Source organism: Solea senegalensis, linkage group LG13 (genome assembly GCF_019176455.1).
Source record: "Solea senegalensis isolate Sse05_10M linkage group LG13, IFAPA_SoseM_1, whole genome shotgun sequence".
Classification (NCBI taxonomy): Eukaryota; Metazoa; Chordata; class Actinopteri; order Pleuronectiformes; family Soleidae; genus Solea; species Solea senegalensis.
In genome coordinates this window covers 22,700,806-22,727,478 of record NC_058033.1, presented here as the reverse complement: position 1 = coordinate 22,727,478, position 26,673 = coordinate 22,700,806, and the positions used below count along the sequence as shown (strand labels likewise).

Below are 26,673 nucleotides of genomic sequence, written 5' to 3'. Positions count from 1 at the left end.
TTGTCCACCTTGGTTCTGACCGCTGAGCCTCGCATGAACTGTTCTGTGCATGAATCCACAGATCCAAACATCAGGAGCCTGCAGGTCAAACACTGTAAACCTTTAAATAAAAATGAGATGATGAAGCTCAGAGCCCGAAGAATTTGTTTATCCTTCACTTCATGAAATCAAGAACACAATGTATTTACATGGTGAACAGAAATGATGAAGCATCCTCAGGTTAGTAAGTTATTAAAACCCTGAACATGAAGAAGGCAAACTTATGTTACTATTCAGAGTTTACTTGAATAAAGATCTCACATCTTAAACCAAATCCTGAGAAAAAAATCTGAAAGGAAATATGAAACTTGCTCATTCACACTTTATTACACATCAGACAAACTAGACTTTCATACTTACAAAAATCCTTAAAGGAAGATCGGCCTTTTTAAAACCTGGTTTTGCACAAAAACAGAAAAGTGAAGCTGCGACAGTTTCTGCAGGTTTGTTTGAAGTCGGCACTGAGGAGAGATTCTGTGCAATTCAAGCTCAACATGGTAGGTTTGGGCACTTTAATACACTTTCATTGTTTTAACATTTAAATCCACAAAAAAGATTATTAGCATGATAATGTATGGAAGTACCAAAGATCAAAGGAATTCATCACAAAATAACAACAATAATAATAATAATAATAATAATAAAAAGCAGCTAAGTTGATGTTTCTTCATGCACCTCTGACCTTTCAGTCACCTGAGGTCTTAGTGATCAGCAGCTACGTTTATGGAAGATTTGACCTCGTCTTTCTCAACGTCCCATTGTAATCTGGGATTACGCTGCTATGTAATCCGTGAAGAGTATGCATGGCTGTCTCAGAAGTAAAGATATTCTCCTCTTTCTCATCTACCCATTTAATCTAGAGTGAAAAGAAAGGTTCTATTGCACAGGAAGCAGAGTGAGAGTCTGTGCCACTCACACGCGTGGTCTCATTTCTTCATCTTCATGTCAGCTTCTATGGCACAACGGCGCCCCCTGGTGCCTCCATCCTACAATCAAAGAGAGGAAAATGTGACTGAACTGACAGCAGTGAGTCATTCCAGCTCCTTGTTTGGTTTATATTGTGACTGAGTACTTACAAACAGAGAGAGGAGGAAGGCGGGGGAAGACATGGAGACAGTGTCCTGAAAGAGGAAGAGGACTCACATCAGAGTCTCAAGAACAAGAAAGAGGCAACACTGGCTTTTCAGCTGGAGGAAAGGCCGTTGTACGACTGTGAGAACATGTAAACATCCCAGCATGTTTGGATCTCATCTTCATGCCACATCATTAGTATAGAAATCAGATCGGGTTTTTATGAAAATAACTTTAAAACAGGCTTCACATCACAACTGCAACATTTCACCAGACGATCGGCTCACAAACACGTGTGATCCATTTGTTATTATGAATTGGACAAACGTTAAGTTCACTTGCTGTGGAACATTTATTTTATATTTTATACTGGAGTGTCAAACAGCTGTTCTTCGCTTTACTTCACATGTTCATGCAAAAGCAAAACTAAACTCATCTCTAAACAAACTGTATTTACATTATGCATCATTACATTTGAACAGCGACCATTTTGCAAAGCACGACGTGTTTCGTTCAAATGAAGTCTGAAAAGAGACATGGATTCGTTTCATGTCACACAAAGGTTTTGAAGTCTTTCACAGCCGGTCAAAAACAATCCTGCTTTGGAAAATGGCCAGCAGATCTACTGTCGCTTCACTTTCTTCTACCTTAAAGTCAGCCTGTTGTCTCACCCTTGTCTCTTCTTCTGTACTCTCTGCTTTTGTCAAAATTCTAGTGAAGCACCTTGTCTGTAGAGTCCAGTTTGCGTGTGCTCTCACGGCCCCTCAGACTTTTGGCGCCGATACCAGACTCTGACGTCTCCATGATGAGCTGTGTGGCTAGAAACTGCTGGATCTGCTCCAGGACGTCGCGCTGCATCTCCAGAGCCATGTGGTGCACGTCGTGATCCAGGCTGTTGTACATGACGGCGTTCTGAAACATCAGCATGATGTCTCTCTGGAACTCAGCGGTGGTCCGAATCAAAGTGGTCTCAATGTTCTTCTTTATGGTGGCCAGGTCCATGGGCCTGAGAGGAAACCACAGAAGACTGATGAGAGGACCTCCTGCTCTGTGTGTGTGTGTGTGAGTATGTCTCTCCTTTAATATCATCTTATTATTCTTATTCTTATTCTTATTATTATTATTATTACTACTACGAATAGTATAATTATTTTTATTATTATTATTATTATTATTATTATTATTATTATTATTATTACTACTACGAATAGTATCATTATTATTATTATTATTATTATTATTATTATTACAACTACGAATAGTATCATTATTATTATTATTATTATTACTACTACGAATAGTATCATTATTATTATTATTATTATTAATATTACTACTACGAATAGTATCATTATTATTGTTATTATTATTTATTATTATTATTATTATTATACTACTACTTAATAGTTATAATTATTATTATTATTATTATTACTATTACTACTACTTAGTATCATTATTATTATTATTATTATTATTATTATTATTATTACTACTACGAATAGTATCATTATTATTATTATTATTATTATTATTATTATTATTATTATTATTATTATTACTACTACTACTACGAATAGTATCATTATTATTATTATTATTATTATTATTATTATCATACAAGTAGAATGTATCAGCTGCTGGGGACTTCTGAATGGTGAATGTTATGATCATTAATGATCACAGATCATTTCAGATGATTAAAGATAGACAAGTTAAAATGATTTATGGCCTAAAACAAACATTTCTGAGCAACGCAGTTCCGGGTTAAAACGATGAGTAAAAGGTGAAGCGCAGTGTTTACCTGTGCACAATGCTGTGATATCCAGGTGCAATTTCATCAGTTACTGGCTGCAGGAAGACATTTGCATACCTACGACAAGTTAACACCGTGATACATCATCATAAAAGCATGATGATACCAATAAGAAACAAAAGAATGTTGTGCAGATCATGTTCTGACCTGTGATTGGCTGCTGCTCTCCACACCAGCATAATGGCTTTCTTCCAGATCTTTTGAGCCTGTAGAGCTTCCTGGTCCTCACTGCATGCAGAGCTACAGTCATGGTGAGAAGAGAACCTCATACATAATAATAATAATGACACATTCATAGAAATGTTTATATTTACAGTGGGTACGGAAAGTATTCAGACCCCTTTAACTTTTTCACTCTTTGTTTCATTTTCTAAAATCAAACAAGTTCATTTTTATTCCTCATGAATGTTCACTCTGCACCACATCTTGACAGAAAGAAAACACAAATGTAGACATTTTTGCAAATGTATTAAAAAAGAAAAACACAAATATCACATGGTCATAAGTATTCAGAGCCTTTGCTGTGACACTCATATTTAACTCACATGCTGTCCATTTCTTCTGATTGACCTTGAGACAAGTTCTGCTCCTTCATTGGAGTCCAGCTGTGTTTAATTAAACTGATTGGACTTGATTTGATAGGAAAGACCCTTTCAGAGCCTTTGCTCAGTATTGAGTAGAAGCTCCTTTTGAGCTAGTACAGCCATGAGTCTTCTTGGGAATGATGCAACAAGTGTTTCACACCTGGATTTGGGGATCCTCTGCCATTCTTCCTTGCAGATCCTCTCCAGTTCTGTCAGGTTGGATGATGAACGTTGGTGGACAGACATTTTCAGGTCTCTCCAGAGATGCTCAATTGCTTTAGGTCAGGGCTCTGGCTGGGCCAGTCAAGAATGGTCACAGAGTTGTTCTGAAGCCACTCCTTCGTTATTTTAGCTGTGTGCTTAGGGTCATTGTCTTGTTGGAAGGTGAACCTTTGGCCCAGTCTGAGGTCCTGAGCACTCTGGAAGAGGTTTTCTTCCAGGATATCTCTGTACTTGGCCGCATTCATATTTCCTTCAATTGCAACCAGTCGTCCTGTCCCTGCAGCTGAAAAACATCCCCATAGCATGATGCTGCCACCACCATGTTTCACTGTTGGGATTGTATTGGGCAGGTGATGAACAGTGCCTGGTTTTGTCCACACATACCGCTTAGAATTAACGCCAACAAGTTCAATCTTGGTCTCATCTTATTTCTCATAGTCTGGGAGTCCTTTTCCTGTTTGTTGGCAAACTCTCTGCAGGCTTTCATATGTCTTGCACTGAGGAGAGGCTTCTGTGGGGCCACTCTGCCATAAAGCCCCGACGGGTGGAGGGCTGCAGTGATAGTTGACTTTGTGGAACTTTCTCCCGTCTCCCTACTGCATCTCTGGAGCTCAGCCACAGTGATCTTTGGGTTCTTCTTTACCTCTCTCACCAAGGCTCTTCTCCCACGATTGCTCAGTTTAGCTGGACGGCCAGGTCTAGGAAGAGTTCTGGTCGTCCCAAACGTCTTCCATTTAAGGATTTTGGAGGCCACTGTGCTCTTAAGAACCTTGAGTGCTGCAGAAATTCTTTTATAACCTTGGCCTGATCTGTGCCTTGCCACAATTCTGTCTCTGAGCTCCTTGGGCAGTTTCTTCCACCTCATGATTCTCATTTGCTCTGACATGCACTGTGAGCTGTAAGGTCGTATATATATATATACGACCTTACATATATGTATATGTATATGTATGTATATATATATATATATATATATATATATATATATATATATATATATATATATATATATATATATATATATATATATATATATATATTATATGGACAGGTGTGTGCCTTTCCTAATCAAGTCCAATCAGTTTAATTAAACACAGCTGGACTCCAATGAAGGAGCAGAACCATCTCAAGGACAATCAGAAGAAATGGACAGCATGTGAGTTAAATATGAGTGTCACAGCAAAGGCTCTGAATACTTATGACCATGTGATATTGAGTGTATATTAATGAGAAATAAAATGAACTTCTTTGATTTTAGCAGATGGCTGCAATGAAACAAAGAGTGAAAAATTTAAAGGGGTCAGAATACTTTCCGTACCCACTGTGTATATATATATATACGTATATATATATATATATATATATGTTTCATTTTATATTTAGACTGTACTTCAGTGTGCCTCTTATGTTTCTATTTTTTTCTATTCCTGGAGCTGCTGAACTGTGAATTTCTCTGTGAGATGAATAAAGTATCTATCTATCTATCTATCTATGAAAAGCATCTTAATCAATTGATTAAGATGCTTTTGATCACTAAATCACAAACTGTTCATCATTGCTTTGAGTTTGTTTGTTCAGAGATTTCTCCGCTCCTTAAACGTCTCACTCGTCTTTTCCTCACATAACAGAACGAGTGTCACAGTTGTCACATGAAATGCACAGTTAATTTCTGCTGCTGTACAAACGATAAACTGTTACATCCTGGAACCGCTCTCTGCTTCTATCATGTCGTCATTGTGAGCTTCTCTACCGCTCACACAGCAACATGAGCAGCACTCCTTTCACTCACAACTGCGACGACGCCGGGCTGCTGGGGATGGAGTCTGCAGCAGTGAGGAGCTGCAGGGAGGAGGAGGCCGTGTGGAGGCTGCAACCATCCTCACTCTCACTGGCTGCAGGTTCCAGCTCCGACGAGAATCCCTCTACCACGTCACCCTCCTCTTCTTCATTGACTTCATCGTCTACTTTAGTGCCTGAGTCGCTCTCTCCTCGAGCAACACTTCCGTTGTGTGGCTTCACCTCCTGAAAAGATGGAGAGGTGAAATCAATGATGATTACCAGCTTCATGTCCACGCTGCTCTTCTTTACCTTCACGTGTCTTTCTGTCAGTGGATTCTCTTCAAGTCCCACGTCTGCAGTAAAGACAGTAAAAATGAATGAATGAATCATGAGGAAATACTGACTGTGAAGGAGGTGAATGATAATATTGACCTGATCTTTGTTGTTGCTCACATTTGATGCTAGTACCTGATGAATGTGGGTTTTCCAGGTTTACCACCTCTCTACATTTTCTCTTTGCCTCCAGCAGTGCAGTCGCTCCACTGTGGCTCCGCGAGGATGACGAGCCGTGAGGAAGAGCGCTGAATTCTACAAGACACTGATCTGAGAGTGAAGCTGAAGTGTCATCCTGGACTTTCCCCTCCAGACCACAGAGAAGGGATGACGACTGTGGAGCCCCAAAAGAGGGCGCTGTGGGGTGAGAGCTGTGGGGCTGGAAAGGCCCCGCCTCCCAGGCACCAGAGAGGGCGTGGCCGTTCTCCTCACACAGCGACAGAGCAGCTTCAACTGCAGCTGCATCCAAAGCCTCTGCAGCCTCATCGGCCTGGAGAAGAGGAAAAAGTGTTTCTCTAAAAACATGCCGACATTTATTAAATGACATAATCCTTCATTATCTCGAGTGTCATTAACGCCTTTACTGAAGCTAGTGCCATGAAAATATACAGTACTTTGCTTCTTTGCACCTTGTCTTCAATGATAGCGATAATGTCTCCCACAGTCTTGAAGTCCAGCTCGTCTCCCATGTAGGACACGCTCTCCTCTTCCTCACTGAGTCCTGACACTTTGTCATCTGCAGAGACGAACACAGCCATCACATCCACTCATGAAAAACATCCTCCTCCACAGGTGTTTAAGAGCTGTGAGGGTGGAGCTGTGAAGTGGACAGACCTGTTCCTGCTGAGGCAGCTGAGTGGACAGGAGGAGGAGCACAGGACACGGTGTCTGCACTGACCATGAAACTCAGTGGAGCAGAAAAGTGCGTTGGACCCGCCTCCAGCAGACGAGACAACATGGGAGCACCTGCTACACAAACACAGACACAGTGCAGACAAAGAAACAAAGGCTTTCAGGGAGCACACAGTAAAGCTTATATAAGAAGAGTGTATCCATTTAGGATTCAAGGTACAAAACGCTAAACAATGTGGGTGCCCTGTGCGCAAAAGACATCATGGTTGCAAGTTCAACTCCACCCCTGGCTGATTGTACTCAATTCCCTTGTAAGTCTCTTTGGATAAAAGCGTCTGCATAAGGTAAGGTAATGTAATGTAATGTAATGTAATGTAATGTAATGTAATCCTTTTTTCTTTATCACATTATGTCTTATTTATCAAAGACTCAAATGAAAACTGTACAAAAGACAAGAATTATTGCGTAAACAGTGTTTTTAGCAGAAGGAAAGGAGCTTTATTCAAAAATGACTAGGGAAAGGTATCTGTACCTGTTGCCTGAGAGAGAGGTTGAGTAAACTGCAGGTCATGTGCTCCGATCAAATTACCAGCAGACACGTCACCCTCTCCAATCTGGATTACAGAACAAACAAACATGTCAAACATTTGCTCCACTGTCCTGCACAGACAGAAAGTCATCCAACCTTTTCACACAATAATTCTACTGTGAATAAGTTACTTATTACATGTACATTTTAAACATTTAAAAAGCAATTATATTAGTTGACTCATGACTTGGTATCACAAGTAATAACATACAGTATTTATTATATTTCTAAATAACTTCTGTAATTACAATGAAAAAGTGATGAAGTTTCCTTTGGAACTGACTCAAGTTCATTAAAGAGAGAGTTTTAAAACGTAGCCTGTGAAGCTTTTTATACTGTCATGATTTATTCTAAATGTGTTACTGTCGTCCACAGCTCGACAAACACTGACTCTGCCGTCACAACGTACCAGTCTGGAATTAGAGGCCAAGATGCTGCCTTTCTTCAGTAACTCTGACAGCAGTGGAGACGGTGGGGGAGTGGCTTTCTGGCACACCACTTTCTTTTGGGCGAGGTCGTCCACAGGTGACCCGTCTTCAGGACCAGGTCCAGGAGACTCCGGAAAAACCATTAACCTGGACGATCCTGAAGCCTGGACACAACAACAGGTAAACAACAAGTCATGTTGACATGTTGACATGTTGTTATGTTGTCAGGTTGTCATGTTTTCATTTTGACATGTTGTCATGTCTTCATGTCTTCAAGTCGTCATGTTGACATGTCGTCACGCTGACATGTTGACATGTTGTCATGTTTTCATGTTGACATGTTGACATGTTGACATGTTGTCATGTCTTCATGTTGTCATGTCTTCAAGTCGTCATGTTGACATGTCGTCATCATGTTGTCACATGTTGTCATGTTGTTATGTTGTCATGTCATGTTTCATGTTGTCATGTCTTCATGTTGACATTATGTTGTCATGTCTTCATGTTGTCATGTTGACATGTTGTTATGTTGTTATGTTGTCATGTTTTCATGTCTTCATGTTGTCATGTCATCATGTCATCATGTCGTCATGTTGACATGCTGTCATGTTTTCATATCTTCATGTCTTCATGTTGACATGTTTTCATGTTGACATGTTTTCATGTATTCATGTTGTCATGTCGTCATGTCGTCATGTTTCATGTTTTCATGTTGACATGTTTTCATGTTGACATGTTTTCATGTCTTCATGTTGACATGTTTTCATGTTGACATGTTTTCATGTCTTCATGTTGTCATGTTTTCATGTCTTCATGTTGTCATGTTGCCATGTTGCCGGTTTCATGTTGACATGTTTCATGTCTTCATGTTGTCATGTTTTCATATTTTCATGTTTTCATGTCTTCATGTTTTCATTTGACATGTTGCGTTTTCATGTCTTCATGTTGTCATGTCGCCATGTTTTCATGTCGCATGTTGTTGACATGTTTTCATATTTTCATGTTTTCATGTCTTCATGTTGTCATGTTTTCATGTTGTCATGTTGTCATGTTGACATGTTGACATGTTGACATGTTTTCATGTCTTCATGTTGTCATGTTTTCATATTTTCATGTCTTCATGTTGTCATGTTTTCATGTTGACATGTTGTCATGTTGACATGTTGACATGTTGACATGCTGTCTTCATGTCTTCATGTCTTCATGTTTTCATGTTGTAGTTTCATATTTCATGTTGACATGTTTTCATGTTTTCATGTTGACATGTTTTCATGTTTTCATGTTGACATGTTTGACATGTTTTCATGTTCATATTTTCATGTCATGTCTTCATGTTGTCATGTCGCCATGTTTTCATGTCGCCATTTCATATTTCATGTTTTCATGTTGTCATGTTTTCATGTTGACATGTTTTCATGTTGTCATGTTTTCATGTTTTCATATTTTCATGTTTTCATGTCTTCATGTTGTCATGTTTTCATGTTGACATGTTGTCATGTTGACATGTTGACATGTTGACATGTTGACATGTCTTCATGTTTTCATGTCTTCATGTTTTATTTCATGTCTTCATGTTTTCATGTTGTCATGTTGACATGTTGTCATGTTGACATGTTTTCATGTTTTCATGTCTTCATGTTGTCATGTCGTCATGTTTTCATGTCGTCATATGTTGACATGTTTTCATGTTGACATGTTTTCATGTTGACATGTTTTCATGTTTTCATGTCTTCATGTCTTCATGTTGTCATGTTGTCATGTTGCCATGTTTTCATGTTGACATATTTTCATGTCTTCATGTTGTCATGTTTTCATATTTTCATGTTTTCATGTCTTCATGTTGTCATGTCGTCATGTTTTCATGTCGTCATGTTTTCATGTTGACATGTTTTCATGTTTTCATGTCTTCATGTTGTCATGCTTTCATGTCTTCATGTTGTCATGTCGTCATGTTTCATGTCTTCATGTTGTCATGTCGCCATGTTTTCATGTTGACATTCATGTTTGACATGTTTTCATGTTGACATGTTCACATGTCTTCATGTCTTCATGTCTTCATGTTTTCATGTCTTCATGTTGTCATGTTTTCATGTCTTCATGTTGTCATGTTGTCATGTCGTCATGTTTTCATGTCGTCATGTTTTCATGTTGACATGTTTTCATGTTGACATGTTTTCATGTCTTCATGTTGTCATGTTGTCATGTTTTCATGTCTTCATGTTGTCATGTTGTCATGTTGTCATGTTGTCACATTTTCATGTTTGTGTTTCAGTTCAAATGAACAGAAAGGAGTGAGTTTGGACAAAGCACACACTTATGACTAAACTTTAGTCAAACTCAGTGTGGGATTAGCTGCTCCACAGTAATCCTGACAGAATTACAGATTATTAACATTCATCATTCATTCATTCATCAAAGCAAGGTACCCAACCCCCAATGCTCCCCGGGCGCCACTCAGTGTGGCAGCCCACTGCTCCTAATTCTAGGATGGGTCAAAATGCAGAGGAATACTTTCCCTAAGGGGATTAATAAAAACTAACTAACTAACTAACTAAAGGCCAGGTCACACCCTGGCCAGGTGTTCAGTCCATCACAGTAAACACAGACATTATTAACATATTTACTCCTAATGTTTTGAATAAAAACAGACCATTAAAACCCTTTGAACCTCAGGAGACTCACAGTGTTTGAAGGTGCGAGGTCAAGGGTCAAGCTCTCACGTGGGTCACCTGGTGAGAAGTCGTGGTTTGGGGAGCTACAGTGCATGGCGACGCCTGGCACTGGCTTACATGTGCTCTTTGCCACCTGTCTGTCTGGAGGAGGGAGGAGCACGTGTGTTATTCAGGTGTTCAGCAGCTCAGATGTGTTGCACTTTGAGCTGAGCTTGAACACATGAGTGAAGGAGATACCCTGATAAGCAGCAGCTGTGTTTTTTCTTCTCATCTCTGCTTCCTCCTGCTCCACTTTGTTCTGTCTGTAAAATACAAACAGGATTATTGAATGTCTCTACAATCACAAACTGCTCAGACACAAAGTCATTGTTGCCTCTTACTGAAGAATTTCTTCCCATAAGTCTTGGAGTTTAGAATCTAGATGTCCAGCTTGAATGAGTTCAGCTTCTCTCTTCAGCTTCCTGTCAAACAGCTTCAAGTTTACGCTCTCTGATGAATTCACATTATAATGCAGATGTTACAGCGAAGCACCTGAGTACCTGTGCTTCTCCTGACTTTCTTTCATCACTTTTTTAAGTTCTTCAATCCTGTCGGCCGTCAGCCTGCGAACGATCACGTCCTCCACTGTCTCCACCACTTCACCTTTGTCACCACGTTTCCTCCTGACAATTCAAACATAATAAATGTGTAATCGATTAGAAGATTAGAAGATTTTCTAAGAGCACAAAAGTCACTCATGTGCTCACTTTGGGGCTTCTGTTGCTTCCAGGAGCTCAGAGTATTTAGAGGCACACTGCTGTGAGGGAACAAAGGACAAGATTAGAACAAGTATTATCATCATTATGGTCATCATTAGTTATATTTGGATTGTGTGATACCCTCTGAGAGAACCAGTCAGGTGGTCGTCCAGGTTCTGCAAATGGTTTGATGGCTCGACTGACAGAAACCCTGTACACACAGTCAAAGAGTTAAAGACACGGTTACATTTCACAAATCCGTTAGCCATAATTATGCAAAATAGAAGATACAATAGGAGGGATTGTTGGACAGTATTGATCAATATTTCCATAATCACTTCACAAGTGACTCCTCCCCTCTGTGTTTACAGGACGGTCACAGAAGTAATCTGTGGGGATTACAGCACAAACAAAAGGAATCCTGAAGAAAGGAAAGAGTTTGACAGAGAGTCAGCATGAGTGAGTATCACTTCTGTCTCACATCACCTTTCACATATGAAGAGAGACGGGGAGAGGGAGACAGAGAGGCAATCCCAGACTGCAGTGCTTTAATAATATTTATTATTATTATTGTTATTATTATTATTAATAATAATAATAATAATAAAAATAATAATAATAATAATAATAATAATAATAATAATAATAATAATAATAATAATAATAATGAATCTTTAATCATCTGTATATGAATCTTTAATAATCTCTATATAAAGCTTTAATACTCTCTATATGAAGCTTTAATAATCCCTATATGAAGCTTTAATAATCTCTATATGAAGCCCAACATTCAGAGATCTTACCTACAGCAGTTTTACAACCTGCAGGCACAGTTACCACCTTCCACAGATGTATGTGATGATGATCAGAGTCAAACATGACTATGTCACAGGTATGTAACATCAACATTAACAATGTTGATGTTAATGTTGACAACATAATTAACAATGACAACTTTACCAGTTCTGATCTCCACTCTTCATCACTGATGACGCCAAACACAGCTTCTCCCTCACTGACCATGGTTCTGTCGGCCCGATGACAAGCAGCTTATGTTCTGTACAAAAACACACCATCACAAACTGAGGCTCAGGTTAACCTCTGTTTAAAGCTCAGCAGGTTGTTTTGAACATGCGTGTACATTAGTGAAAGACTGACCGGTGTACCTAACAAAGTGACCAGTGACATAAGTTATATTATAGAAGAATGTGAATGATTGACTGGTGTACCTAACAAAGTGACCAGTGACATAAGTTATATTATAGAAGAATGTGAATGATTGACTGGTGTACCTAACAAAGTGACCAGTGACATAAGTTATATTATAGAAGAATGTGAATGACTGACTGGTGTACCTAACAAAGTGACCAGTGACATAAGTTATATTATGAATGAACTGGTGAAGTGAATGACTGACTGGTGTACCTAACAAAGTGACCAGTGACATAAGTTATATTATAGAAGAATGTGAATGATTGACTGGTGTACCTAACAAAGTGACCAGTGACATAAGTTATATTATAGAATGAATATAGAGAGCTGGTGTACCTAACAAAGTGACCAGTGACATAAGTTATATTATAGAAGAATGTGAATGATTGACTGGTGTACCTAACAAAGTGACCAGTGACATAAGTTATATTATAGAAGAATGTGAATGACATGACTGTGTACCTAACAAAGTGACCAGTGACATAAGTTATATTATAGAAGAATGTGAATGATTGACGTACCTAACAAAGTACCTAACAAAGTGACCAGTGACATAAGTTATATTATAGAAGAATGTGAATGATTGACTGGTGTACCTAACAAAGTGACCAGTGACATAGTTATATTATAGAAGAATGTGAATGACTGACTGGTGTACCTAACAAAGTGACCAGTGACATAAGTTATATTATAGAAGAATGTGATGACTTGATGACAAAGTTATATTATAGAAGAATGTGAATGATTGACTGGTACTAACAAAGTGACCAGTGACATAAGTTATATTATAGAAGAATGTGAATGATTGACTGGGTGTACCTAACAAAGTGACCAGTGACATAAGTTATATTATAGAAGAATGTGAATGATTGACTGGTGTACCTAACAAAGTGACCAGTGACTAGAAGAATGTGAATGACTGACTGGTGTACCTAACAAAAGTGACCAGTGACATAAGTTATATTATAGAAGAATGTGAATGATTGACTGGTGTACCTAACAAAGTGACCAGTGACATGTTATATTATAGAAGAATGTGAATGATTGACTGGTGTACCTAACAAAGTGACCAGTGACATAAGTTATATTATAGAAGAATGTGAATGACTGACTGGTGTACCCTAACAAAGTGACCAGTGACATAAGTTATATTATAGAAGAATGTGAATGATTGACTGGTGTACCTAACAAAGTGACCAGTGACATAAGTTATATTATAGAAGAATGTGAATGATTGACTGGTGTACCTAACAAAGTGACCAGTGACCATGTGAATGATTGACTGGTGTACCTAACAAGTGACCAGTGACATAAAGTATATTATAGAAGAATGTGAATGACTGACTGGTGTACCTAACAAGTGACCAGTGACATAAGTTATATTATAGAAGAATGTGAATGATTGACTGGTGTACCTAACAAAGTGAGCAGTGACATAAGTTATATTATAGAAGAATGAATGATTGACTGGTGTACCTAACAAAGTGACCAGTGACATAAGTTATATTATAGAAGAATGTGAATGATTGACTGGTGTACCTAACAAAGTGACCAGTGACATAAGTTATATTATAGAAGAATTCTTCGTCATTCATATTTAATAAAGATGAATTGTTCAGCTCTCATCGTCATGATGTTACTTCTGTTGCTGCTGCTGACGATGACGATGATGATGATGGCACAGAGTCAGCAGCAGCAGCAGCAGTGTAATCTCGTGGTGGTGATGATGATGATGATGATGACAGCCATTAATCCTCGCAGGTTCCCTCTCACAGGGAGCAGGAAGTTAACGGCAGCGCTAACGATAGCATGCGCGGACATTTGCTTTGTTACTCACTTCCGACGCCGTTCGCCATCGCCCGTCATCATCCTGTCATCTTCATCATCCTGTCATCATGACAACATGTGTGTAGACGCGAGGACAGAGCTACAGACGCGGTAGAGCCACGGCTCCACGTGAACATACGAAGGTTATCATGAGTGAATGTCACGCACGCACACGCACGCACACACACACTGAGTTAAAGTCACAGTCTGAAACACATCAGGTCGATAAATGAGCTCGAAGCGAACAACGACTTTCTTTGTTGACTCGTTTCATTGTTTCCTTTGCCACAGAGCACACACTGACATGGATTCAGTTTGGAATCTTCCACAGTAAAAACATACTGTACACGCCCACCTTTTCAGTCAAGATGGTACAACCCAGGGGTGTCTGGAATATTTGCGTTCCATTTCACTGAGCTTATTGTTCTACATAATAATAGACGATAACGTGTCTGTATGATAACTATACTTTAATATCTGACCAATAAGAGAGTTCAGCTTTTATTTAACAACAAGCATTAGTTCACGTAACACATTTATTATTGAACATAAATATCTTTATAATTGAAATGACCTCTGTAACTTTATGTGTTATGAATCACTTTAAAAACAACAACAGCTGAAACAGAGAGATAAATATAATATAAAAACAGACAATATACAAAACACACAAACATGCTTTTGGATCAAATATAACATTTTTCTACAAATTCCTAAAATAAAAACAAGTAGAACATCATGAGGACTATGTGCTGTAAAGAGTAAGAGGTGCATTATTATTATTATTATTGTCATTATTATTGTTATTATTATTATTATTACTCAAATATGTCCTGTATTTCTTAGCCTTCAGCTGTTTAAAGTGAGTGCTGCACAGAATCTGACGTCTCCTCTCATGTGTTAATGAGACGTTTGACATTTAACTCCATAACTGTGTCACTTTACCCCCTGCTGCTGCTGCTGCTGATGCTGCTGCTGCTGCTGCTGCTGCTGCTGCTGCTGATGCTGCTGCTGCTGATACTGCTGCTGCTGCTGATGCTGCGTGGAATAACATGAGAGGAGAGAGCTGTGGAGCAGACGCACAGCTCTGTGGAACTATGTTATTCATATATTATCCTCATGAAAAGTCACTGCTGATGTCATCACTTGGATCTTAACCTTTGTTTACATTGTTCAACTTCACATGATGGCAGTGTGTTTTGTTGTTACACAGAATCAGAATCATCTGCTAAATCTAAGGATGAAGTTTAATCCATCGACACTAATAAATGAATCAATATCTCAGCAGAAGACGTTTGATGTTTGTCTTTTCAAAGAGCAACAGAAACAAAATCAATTAGTGGTGAAAAACAACGTAGCCTGTTCTCCTGAGACCTGTCTTTGTTACAGCCTGGTTTCATTTAAAGAGACAAGGAAACAAAGTAACAATGAATTCACGCTCTTTCTTTATTAAGCTTAGATTTACTGAACTTCTGTTATCTCAGGTCAGTGGTGATGATGATGATGGAGGCTCAAGAGATGAAGGTCACACCACATGTTGCCTTTGACTGAGCCCATCCTGGGGGGAGGGGAGGCACAGCTAATTATTGAAGCTCTTCCTCAACTCTGCCATTAATCGTGTTCCAGTTGGTGTGGAGGACGAAGACGAGGACGAAGACAAGGACAATTTTTCAACAGTCGTCTCTCACTGTGAGTCATTCTGTCAATTATTATAGTTTATCACAAATATTAACAAACTGCATTTTCTTCTTTTTATCTGCTTTTTATTTATTTATTTATTTATTTATTTTTTTACAAATGTCTGACAACAGTTTATATATATGCTCTATATTCTTTTGTACGTGTGTGTGTGTGTGTGTGTGTGCTGATAATAACATAAATGATTAATATTGAAACACAGACAAACACATTGACTTGTGGGGTTTTTTAAATGACAGTTTTAGTGAATTTAATCTCTGTTACGTAATCTCAATCTCAGAGTCAACAAAATGTGAAGAGATCAAACATCAAAGTGTCATTTTACACAAATACAGGTTCATGTTAATGTGACGAGTATTTACATCTCACTGAGTGGATCCTCTCCCCTGGGTGAGACGGCTCTCCCTGACTCCTCCTCTGAGACTCTCCTCCCTCCCTCCCTCTCTCCCCCCTGAGACTCTCCTCCCCCGGCCACTTACAGCTGAGACCCAGGAACAAAATTAACAAGCAAATTGAAACAGACACTAACTGTGACTCTAACCTTCAGGCTGATCCCAGACAGCGACGTCCATAACCTCTGACCTTTGCCCTCAGGCTGACCACAGACAGTGATGTCTCTAACCTTTGACCTTTGCCTTCAGGCTGACCACAGACAGCGACGTCCACAACCTTTGACCTTTGCCTTCAGGCTGACCCCAGACAGCGACGTCCATAACCTCTGACCTTTGCCCTCAGGCTGACCACAGACAGTGATGTCTCTAACCTTGACCTGCCTTCCCTGGCTGACTGCCCACACCTTTAACTTGAATGACCTTTGCCTTCAGGCTGACCCCACAGACAGTATGACCCTTGACCTTGCCTCAGGCTGACACAGACAGTGATGTTCTAACCTGACCTTTTGCCTCAGGCTGACCACAGACAGCTTACCCCACAACCTTGACCTTTGCCTTCAGGCTGACCACACAGACAGTGACGTCTCTAACCTCTGACCTTTGCCCTCAGGCTGACCACAGACAGCACGCCTCTAACCTTGACCTTTGCCCTCAGGGCTGACCCCAGACAGCTGCCTCTAACCTCTGACCTTTGCCCTCAGGCTGACCACAGACAGCGACGTCTCTAACCTCTGACCTTTGCCCTCAGGCCGACCACAGACAGCTTCTCTAACCTCTGACCTTGCCCTCAGGTTGACCCCAGACAGCTGACACGCTCTAACCTCTGACCTTTGCCCCTCAGGGTTGACCCCAGACAGCCATCGCCCTCTAACCTGACCTTTGCCCTCAGGCCGACCACAGACGTCTCTCTAACCTCTGACCTTGCCCCAGGTTGACCCCAGACAGCTCCTCTAACCTCTGACCTTGCAGCCGCCTGACACAGTGACCCTCAGGCTGACCACAGACAGTGATGTCCAACAACATGGCAAAGATTGCTGATGCTCGAAAGACGGTGGAACAGTTGAAACTGGAGGTGAACATCGAGAGGATGATGGTGAGTTCATGTTTTTCACTGTTTCTGAAGAACAAATATAAATATGATGTAGCGAGTGGCAGATCTCATTTATTTATGTTACATTAAAGCAGATTCATTAACGTAACAAGATTAAAAATGACTCATTATCTTGTGTGTGTGTGTGTGTGTGTGAGATTGTTTAGCCTCATCTTCATCATCTTCTTCTTCTTCCACAGATTTCTAAAGCAGCCGCTGACCTGATGACTTACTGTGAAGCTCACGCTAAAGAAGATCCACTGGTGACGCCTTTGGCCTCTGAGAATCCTTTCAGAGAGAAGAAGATTTTCTGTGTCATCATTTAACTCATTCACGTTTTATCATAATGACAATAAAGTTTCATTCAAAGTCAGTGCATTACAATGCTGTCTCTCCGTGTCTCTGTCGTCTCTCCGTGTCTCTGTCGTCTGTCCGTGTCTGTCGTCTGTCCGCGTCTTTGTCCGTGTCTCTGTTTGTCTGTCCATGTCTCTTTGCCGCCTGTCCGTGTCTCTGTCGCCTCCGTTCTGTCGTCTGTCCGTGTCTCTGTCGTCTGTCTGTGTCTCTGTCGTCTGTCTGTGTCTCTGTCGTCTCTTGCATGTTAACGTTTAGTTGAATTATAGAAATAGTTTAAACATGAAATGTTTCAGATGATCTAAAAGGAAAATGTTAAAGGGGACATATTATGCAAAATCAACTTTTTAACCATTTTAATACTTATATTTGGGACTCTGGAGGCCCTACCAGTCGCCAAAGTGTGGAAAAACAATACTCTGTCATGTTTTCGTGGTTCCGCTTAGTGTAAGTATAGGCGATAAAACGCTCGATGTTGAATTCCCTGCGCTTATGACGTCAGCATGCGCATTTCACCACGAATGTTACCGCCCCACCAGTACGTTTACTTCGCAAGCTCCACCTTAGCTCCACCTTGTCCCTGCGAGAGTGCAGGCGAGGGAGGAAGAGCGCTATTATGTCAACAAGGCGGGACAAGTGTGCTGTTGGTGGCTGCACAGTGGAGCACAGTGTTTTACAGAGGATTTTATATATGAAGCTAATGTGCCGGATAAGGTCAGCAATCGTGTGTTCGCACCACTTCACATCAGACTGCGACCAGCGGTTGCCGTATTTAGTCAGGGGACGTATTTCACCGACGTACAAACACACAAATTGTTAAGAAAAGATCACATAGAGCTCATAACTGACCATTCTGACACGTCCTAATTAAACATATTTGTTCAGTACGTCCTCCTGAGCACAGACTCAGTCTGATACAATCACATAAAGCAGCTGTTTATGCAGCTCGCCGCTGACGATCAGGTGCTGCACTCTCTGTGCAGCGGTGCTACACTCTCTGTGTCACCGATAGCCTAAACTGCCGCTGGCGATCAGCTGATCGCCACCGCTGATCGCCAGCGGCGCGCTGAATAAACTGTATGTTGCTGTATCAGACCGGAGACTGTCTGATACAGCGGTGGCGCGTTACACGGTGATCGCCAGCTCGCCGGAGCACCGGAGCTGGTCAGTGGTGGTGAGGTCTCCGGAGCACAGTCTCCGGTCTGATACAGCAACATACAGTTTATTCAGCGCGCCGCTGGCGATCAGCGGTGGCGATCAGCTGATCGGTTATGAGCGATCAGCTGATCAGTTATGAGCTCTATGTGATCTTTTCTTAACAATTTGTGTGTTTGTACGTCGGTGAAATACGTCCCCTGACTAAATACGGCGACCGCTGGTCGCAGTCTGATGTGAAGTGGTGCGAACACACGAACACACGATCTGATACAGCAACATACAGTTTATTCCGCTTACACGGTGATCGCCAGCGCTGATCGCCAGCTCGCCGGAGCACCGGAGCTGGTCAGCGGTGGTGAGGTCTCCGGAGCACAGTCTCCGGTCTGATACAGCAACATACAGTTTATTCAGCGCGCCGCTGGCGATCCGCGGTGGCGATCAGCGGTGCTGCACTCTCTGTGTCACCGCTGATCTTCTGTTCCTAAGTGTTTTTAACTGATTTACAGTTGGACAGTGTTCGGCTCGATCCTTATGTAGGACGTCTCTTCCTGTGACGGCACTCTCGCTGACATGTTGATATTGTCAGAGAGCTAGTGGAGGGAGGGGGAGACGAATAGAGCTGTAAAGCGCTGTAAAGAGGACAAATCAGAAACCCCCTGGAAGAAGTGGGTGTGTGTTTGCCTGTGTCTCATTTGCATATAAAGGGACCATGCACAAAAACCGAGCGTTCTGAAAGGGGCGGGTTTAGCAGGGTTATTGAACTACTATGATTCTTCATCCTTATGGTATTTTGACCAAAGCATGTCACTGACATGTTCATTAGGACACCAGGGAACTATTTTAATGGGGGAAATAGGGTATAATATGTCCACTTTAAGGTATGAAAACAACTTTATTTATTATTATTATTATTATTATTATTATTATTATTATTATTATTATTATTATTATGATGGGCCACACGGTGGTGTAGTAGTTAGCACTCTTGCCTTGCAGTGAGAAGTGAGAGAGTGAATGGTTGTATGTCTCTATGTGTGTGTGTGTGGACCCGCGATGGACTGGTGAACTCCAGGGTGTGACCCCGCCTATCGCTCCATGACGCTGAGATTGGCACAGCACCCCCACGATCCTCTGGTGGAGGATAAAGCGCTAGATGATGTCTGATGATTATAATCAGTGTTATTATGATTATGATTATCATGATTATTATTAGTATCATTATTATCATTGCTATTATGATTATTATTATGATACTTATTATTATTATCATTATTCTTGTTATTGTCATTATTATGATTATTATCATTGTTATTATTATGATTATTGTTATGATTATTGTCATTGTTATTATTATTATTATCACTATTATTATGATTATTGTTATTATTAGGATTATGGTCGCTGTCACTTTTATTGTTATTATGAGTATGATTATTATCATTGTTATTATTATTATGATATTGTTATGATTATGATCATGGTCATCGTTATTATTATTATTATTGTTGTTGTTGATGATAAAGATGGAGGTCAGAACACAGTCAGCCTTGTTTGTCTCTGCTTGTTTCCACAGTGAATTTCCGCTGGTGTCAGAGAGCAATGCAAATGATGGGTGTGGTTATGTTATGATGTCAACACAAGGAAGACGAGGTGCAGGAACAGGTGTGCACACTTTGCACACAGCAGGTACAGAGTTCACTCACTCATTCAGCAGCAGATTGTTCCTCATCTGAGCATTTGGGATTAAATAAGGTAAATCTCACCGTGTGTTCTTATTCTTTTTAACCCAATCCAGAGCAGTTCAGTGTCAGTGGGGGAATTTCCTGCTTCTTTGGTGAACCTGAGTTTAATATAGACTTTAATTTGAAGTGTGACTTTGTGAACGATGTATTGCTGTGTGTGTGTGTGTGTGTGTGAGAAACAGGAATTTTCATGTCAGACTAGTTTGACTAAACAGATTAAAACTCAGCTGTGACTCAGCAGCACTGAACAGGAAGTTACTGTTGTTCCTGAAAAGTCTCCATGTTACATATTTAACGTCATTTCAAAAAACTCAGTGCGCGTGTTTAATAAGTGCGAGCGCACTTTTCCTAAACTCAGACACAGATTGTACGAGTGCAGGACCGGATTTACTTCCTCTCCCAGTGACTCTTACGTTTAAAGAGTTCGAGACATGAAGAAGTTTAACACAACCTGAAACCGCGCTCACAGTGACATCATTTTAAACATACCCATAATATCTTTAATGCCTTTAAACTTTAAACTGAAGGTCATGATTGAAAAATAGAAAGTCACTTCACTGGACTCTCGTGGCTGTTTAATTGTGTTAAGGACATTCATTCATTCATTCATTCAACAACCACTACTAAATGATGTGTTTTAGAATGATTTCATTAATTATCATAAAGTCCCAGCTTGTATCAGAACAGTGTAAATCTTTATGATACTGAACAAGTCGCAATGAGCAGCGATTGTGTGGGTCAAAGGTCACAGATAAACTGGGTGTGAGCTCATATTTAAACATTCATGTTCTCTTTTGAAAAGAACAGAGCTTTGATTAGACATCAGCACAGATCACGTGGCTTTTTATGATCATCACATGACGACACCATAAAACCATCAGCTTGCACTTTAACCCCAAAGTAGAACTGTGTCAACACTCAAAGGTATAAAATGTTATTATTGAGCTGAAATGTATTTTCCTCTTGTTTTCAGGCCAAACGATGGCTAACTTTGGAGGACATGCCATTCCCGGCTCCTTTTTCCTGTTGTTCGGTTTTTGGCTCCTCGTGAAACACATTCTCCAACACAACTGGAGGACGACGCGACCCAAAGGACGGCAGGACACGCCGCCTTTCCTTAAGAAAATGGACTACGTTGAAGGAGGATTTCAAATGTTTGCTTCATTTGTGGGTTAGTGTTCCGTGTGTGTGTGTGTGCGTGTGCGTGTGCGTGTGCCTTCATTGATCCGTGTGTCGTCCCATTATATTAGGTATTATGGTTGAACAGTTTGTGGTGGACGGGCCTCACGCTCACCTCTACAGCACGGAGCACGACTCCTGGGTCAAACTGATGAACTGGCAGCACAGCACCATGTATCTGTTCTTTGGGATCCATGGGATGGCTCTGGTTTTCACAACTAAATCCAAAGTGGTGCCAGTTTGTGTCGATCGCTTCACTCTGTCTCTGGCTCTTTTTGTTGAAGGTGGGATCAAACGTGTAGCTTCATATCAAACATGTATTTGAGTTGTCGCTCAGTGTTTGACTCTCGCTCATGGTCCAGGATTTCTCTTCTATTACCACCTGCACAATCGTCCTCCTCTGGACGCACACGTGCACACTCTGCTGCTCGTGCCCGTGTTTGCTGGGTCTGCCAGTACCATGCTGGAGTTTTTCATCAGAGACAACGTTGTTCTGGAGCTGTTCAAGGCCGGCATGTTCATCCTGCAGGGCTCGTGGTTCTATCAGGTGATTTATACAACCACATGCTACCTATTTATATGTTGTGTGTGTGTGTGTATATCTTACTTACTGAAATCCTCTTCATGTCCTGATAACCATCAATATAAAAACAAATCCTAATCCTAATCCCCTCATTCAAAGCACGTGGAATGATTGGCTGTCAAACCTGAGCTGCGACTCCTCACAACATCCCAGAGAAACACAAACACTCACAAGTCCAGACAAAAGTTTAGACATGTAGCTCGGATTAGCAGTAGCTCGGATTAGAGGGTTAACTGGATGTACTGTGAGGAGTTTTTCCGTGTGTGCGTCTACATTGTCTTACACTGATGAATTTGACAGAAAGTTAAACGGTGTTTTTATTTTCAGATTGGATTTGTTCTGTACCCTCTGAACGGTAATCTGTGGGACCTGGAACAACACGGAAACATCATGTTTGTCACCATGTGCTTCTGCTGGCATTTGGCTGTTGCTCTGCTTTTAGTCTCCGGCTCCTCGTCTCTGGTTTGTTTGTACGTATCATTCTTTAACTACATTTGTTCTTTATTTGTTGTGCTTTAATGTTTGCATTTCATTGACATACAGTAGTCTGCACTTTAAATCAAGTGTCACACAGAAGTGATGTGAACCTCTGTAAAAACATCGAGTACCTGAGTAACTTAACTTATTAATTTATGTGGAGAAGAAATAAGCAATGATGACGATTGGTTCATCTCAGATTTGACTTCAGTCATCAAAATAACACAATGTCTGCGATTCATAATCCCTGAGAAATAATCAAACGGGCTTTTAGATGACTTCTATCCTCTATGCTCGCTCCGTTTATTTCACTGATTCAAAAGCAGCAATAGCTCTGGTTAAAAACGTGGTCAATGTTAATCATACAAAGACGAATGGTGAAACTTGTGTTCATTTCTCTCTTTTGTTACAACAGCACAGTGAAGAGATTCCCGGGACGGTCTCGGGACGTCGAGATCGGAATGCGGACTACATCCACATCCAGCTGCCAAAAAGCTTTGCTTGAAGATTCTGAAGAAGAGTGATTTTATTTTTTTTATTTTCTGTATTGATGTTTTTTCTGTTTGAGACCAAGCTGCTGTTTGCACAATGTAATGTATGTTTCTAATGTGTGAAAACAATATAAAGTTCTGTTTGAATCATTAAACCAAACATAGATAAGTTTTATGGTAGGTGAATATGATGTGCTATCAAAAATAATCTGTTTTAATATGGAATTAGATTTGTGTCAATATTTTCAAACAACACTTTTCATGAAGCAAAAAGAATATTGATTCAATCATTCAAAAATATACTATTTTATTGCTTGAAAATACATTTGTTCTTTGCGCTCCCTAACTTGTTCTTTGCGCCGTGGATTTTTTGTTTGCGGGCGGGCCTTCGGAAGCTGTCTGCTGATTGGCTACTGAGTTTTGCAGCGACAGCTCAATTGCCCCGGAAGTCGTCGCAGGCTTGACGCTGTCCGTCTGGATCTCGTCTTTGTCGTTTCTATATTTGTTTTACATGAGTAACAATTTTCTACCTCAAGATTAAATCTGTTTCTAATAAAGTATTCTCCGTCGACATAATGGATGTAAATAATTGTAAGTATCTAACGTTTGTCAGATTATCTTTGAGACTTAGCTCGGAAGGTTAATTATTGGTTTAGGTTTTAAGACCATAGGTTAATAACAAGGCTAACACTACCGCTAGCCTAACGCCGTTAGGTGAACGCCAACTTAGCATTACAAAGCAAAGCCTCATATTACTCTTAGTTACGTTAGTTATTGTACAGTTGACAGAGCTAATGTCTCAAAGATAATCTGACCATTATTTACATCCATGATGTCAACGGAGAAAATCTGGGGAACGAGTTCCAGACGGACACAGCGACTCCAAGCCCGTGACGACTTCCGGGGCATTGAGCTGTTGGTCCAAAACTCAGTAGCCACTCAGCGGACAGCTCCCTAACGCCCGCCGACAAACAAAAATCCACGGCGTAAAGTACACTTCAGGGAGTGCAAACCATATGTGTGTGTGTGTGTGTGTAAAATAACACACAACATATAAACAACATATAAAATAAAGGGTAGATGTCTTGTCCGCGCAGCTGGCCAATGGAGTCGAACGTCCGCACTGGCGGCCATCTTGCCACAGTCAGCTCGCTCACCCATAACATGTAATAATGTAATAATCTACTGCAGTTACAAAAGCGTCCACAGCGCGGCAGTAGAGCACACGACACTGATGTGGACAGAGCTGTACTTCCTCTGACAGAGAACCTTCTCTGTACTCGCGTACTCCCGTACTTGTGTAAAGTACGCGAGCAGCGCGTGTTCGCGAGAAGTCTGCATATTGAGAAACGACCCGCGTGATGACATGAGCGGACTTGGGAAAGCCATGTATCCCAGAATGCTTTTCGCCTAAACATAGCAGAGGAAACAAATATAAACCTGAAATAAACATTTTTCTGTGTCCCGGAACCCAATATTAAGATACTTTGAGGCGAGAAATGAGTCATTTAGAATTCAAAAATGTGGTTTGTGTATTTATAGTTTAGAAGCGACGTTGTCGGAGGTGACCAGCTCTTCCTCTGTGGACGCTCCATACTCACAGTGTCCAGCAGAGGGCAGCGTTCGCTCATCTCTGTCATTAGATACTTGGTGCTCGATAGATTTGATGTTGACACGTTACTTAGTTGTTAATGTTTTAAATTTAAAGGTATATAATGTAAAAGTTTTGACCTGACAAACAGTTTGTATGTTATTATTATTATTATTAATAATAATAATAATAATAATAATAACAATAATAATAATAATTAGTGTTATTATTATTATTATTATTATTATTATTAATAATAATAATGATAATAATAAAGTTGTACTGGTGCACTGTCATTGTATATGTATATACACGTGTGTATGTGTTATATATATATATATATATATATATATATATATATACCTAATATATACGTGTGTGTACTACTCTACACTGCTGTAATGTATATATTTTCCATGGTACTGTATATTTTAATAACAACATAAATGTATTAATTATGTTAATATTGAAAATATGCAAATAATAATAAACACATATGCATTTACTAAAAGTATTTCATATGTTCATTCATTAACACTGTTGGTGGCGGTAATGAGGCTTAAGCACTTGACGCCACCCACTTTTCAAACAGTAGAACAAGGAAGTACGCCGCTGTTCCAATTGAAGAATCATACTTGTGTACTCCTGTACTTGGCAAGTATGTACTCCGGGCATACTTCTCAAGTACGCCTGGAGTACATACTTGCATACTTGAGTGTTGAGAAAGGGCCTGTGTCTCATTTCAGGGTCTGGGTCCTGAGGGGTGCGCAGCCGAGGGAGGAGATGACTTTGGCCGTTTCTCAGTACCCAAGTATGCAAGGGTTATGACACTGCATATTTATGAATAATTACAGAACAGAAAGGTGCAAATGGCATGAGATATATGTATACTTTTATAGTAGGAATATTACTAATGTAATCCAATAATTTCACTTATTACTTGTTTAAACTAAACATGTAATAATTACATTACATTACATGTCATTTAGCAGACGCTTTTATCCAAAGCGACTTACAAAAGTGCATTTAAACATTTGGGTACAAAATAATTCAAATGATTTTAATGGGAATATTACTAATATAATCCAATAATTTGAATTATTACATGTTTAAACAAGTAACAATTATTAATTTTTTATTTTATTATATTAGTAATATTCCTATTATAAAAGTATACATATATCTCATGCCATTCTGTATCCTGAGTTTTAGTTGCCCATTTGTTGATTTAACATAAATACCTGGTGTGTGTGTATATGTGTATATGTATATACATATATATATATATATATATATATATATATATATATGTATGCGTTCAAGACGCTGACGTAAGACATCTATGGCGCAAACATCAAGTTAGGGAGTGCAAAGAACAAATAAAATAGCGTATTTTTGAATGATTAAATCAATATTTTTTTTGCTGCTGAAAAAGTCAGTCAGTCAGTCAGTCAGTCATCATCTAACCGCTTTATCCTCCACCAGAGGGTCGCGGGGGGTGCTGTGCCAATCTCAGCTACATCGGGCGATAGGCGGGGTACACCCTGGACAGTTCGCCAGTCCATCGCAGGGCGCTGCTGAAAAAGTGTTATTTGAAAATATAGACACAAATCTAATTTCATATTTTAATCCCTCTGTTATTGTTTGGTCCATAAAATGAAATGTTCTCAACCAAAATGATTCAGTTTTTATAATTTCTTTGTTTTAAAGAGCAAAGAAAACTCAAACTATTGAAATTTAAGATCAAAAATCTGAGAACA

General features: G+C 39.9%; 3 protein-coding genes and 1 long non-coding RNA gene across 14 annotated transcripts; 3 read left to right on the top strand and 1 right to left on the bottom strand.

The window, feature by feature from the left end:
- Positions 1-343: 343 nt before the first annotated feature.
- Positions 344-14,442, bottom strand: LOC122779396 (bromodomain-containing protein 8-like). 10 transcript variants are annotated; one of them, XM_044041701.1, is made up of 20 exons: positions 14,172-14,442; positions 12,083-12,179; positions 11,264-11,333; positions 11,132-11,181; positions 10,925-11,047; positions 10,766-10,846; positions 10,623-10,687; positions 10,396-10,526; positions 7,695-7,877; positions 7,229-7,310; positions 6,679-6,813; positions 6,459-6,580; positions 5,944-6,334; positions 5,821-5,864; positions 5,522-5,754; positions 3,074-3,166; positions 2,915-2,983; positions 1,834-2,116; positions 1,116-1,160; positions 344-1,025 (listed from the first exon to the last, which is right to left on the bottom strand). In XM_044041701.1, the coding sequence occupies exons 1-20, from the start codon at positions 14,188-14,190 to the stop codon at positions 966-968; spliced, it is 2,376 nt and encodes a 791-aa protein (XP_043897636.1). In that variant the 5' UTR covers positions 14,191-14,442; the 3' UTR covers positions 344-965. The 10 variants fall into 10 exon arrangements, 9 of the variants coding, with proteins under 9 accessions (XP_043897636.1, XP_043897637.1, XP_043897638.1 ...); XM_044041702.1 differs by having other exon boundaries at positions 5,965-6,334; XM_044041703.1 differs by having other exon boundaries at positions 5,980-6,334.
- Positions 5,862-15,445, top strand: LOC122779400. 2 transcript variants are annotated; one of them, XR_006361565.1, is made up of 5 exons: positions 5,862-5,925; positions 6,038-7,007; positions 7,661-7,893; positions 11,494-11,581; positions 15,219-15,445. It is a non-coding gene; the product is annotated as an uncharacterized LOC122779400 (long non-coding RNA). The 2 variants fall into 2 exon arrangements; XR_006361566.1 differs by lacking the exon at positions 15,219-15,445 and adding an exon at positions 14,453-14,810.
- A 342-nt stretch (positions 15,446-15,787) lies between these two features.
- On the top strand, positions 15,788-17,725 carry gng8 (guanine nucleotide binding protein (G protein), gamma 8). The gene is made up of 3 exons (XM_044041706.1): positions 15,788-15,850; positions 17,244-17,344; positions 17,542-17,725. Exons 2-3 carry the CDS (start codon positions 17,261-17,263, stop codon positions 17,665-17,667), a joined length of 210 nt encoding a protein of 69 aa, XP_043897641.1. The 5' UTR covers positions 15,788-15,850; positions 17,244-17,260; the 3' UTR covers positions 17,668-17,725.
- Positions 17,726-20,425: 2,700 nt separating this feature from the next.
- tmem45b (transmembrane protein 45B) lies at positions 20,426-23,491 on the top strand. Its single transcript, XM_044041370.1, has 6 exons — positions 20,426-20,602; positions 21,566-21,763; positions 21,843-22,055; positions 22,134-22,318; positions 22,682-22,824; positions 23,247-23,491. Exons 2-6 carry the CDS (start codon positions 21,574-21,576, stop codon positions 23,353-23,355), a joined length of 840 nt encoding a protein of 279 aa, XP_043897305.1. The 5' UTR covers positions 20,426-20,602; positions 21,566-21,573; the 3' UTR covers positions 23,356-23,491.
- Positions 23,492-26,673: the final 3,182 nt, after the last annotated feature.

Excerpts from the sequence above, each read along its gene's own strand:
- LOC122779396 (XM_044041695.1), bottom strand. Across the intron at positions 10,688-10,765 it reads TTATGGGAAGAAATTCTTCA|ACAGAACAAAGTGGAGCAGG; the intron begins GTAAGAGGCAAC and ends TGTATTTTACAG. Across the intron at positions 1,161-1,833 it reads AACTGGACTCTACAGACAAG|GACACTGTCTCCATGTCTTC; the intron begins GTGCTTCACTAG and ends TTCCTCTTTCAG.
- gng8 (XM_044041706.1), top strand. The coding sequence starts at position 17,261 with ATGTCCAACAACATGGCAAAGATTGCTGATGCTCGAAAGACGGTGGAA. Across the intron at positions 17,345-17,541 it reads TGAACATCGAGAGGATGATG|ATTTCTAAAGCAGCCGCTGA; the intron begins GTGAGTTCATGT and ends CTTCTTCCACAG.
- tmem45b (XM_044041370.1), top strand. The coding sequence starts at position 21,574 with ATGGCTAACTTTGGAGGACATGCCATTCCCGGCTCCTTTTTCCTGTTG. Across the intron at positions 21,764-21,842 it reads AATGTTTGCTTCATTTGTGG|GTATTATGGTTGAACAGTTT; the intron begins GTTAGTGTTCCG and ends CCATTATATTAG. Across the intron at positions 22,825-23,246 it reads TCCTCGTCTCTGGTTTGTTT|CACAGTGAAGAGATTCCCGG; the intron begins GTACGTATCATT and ends TTGTTACAACAG.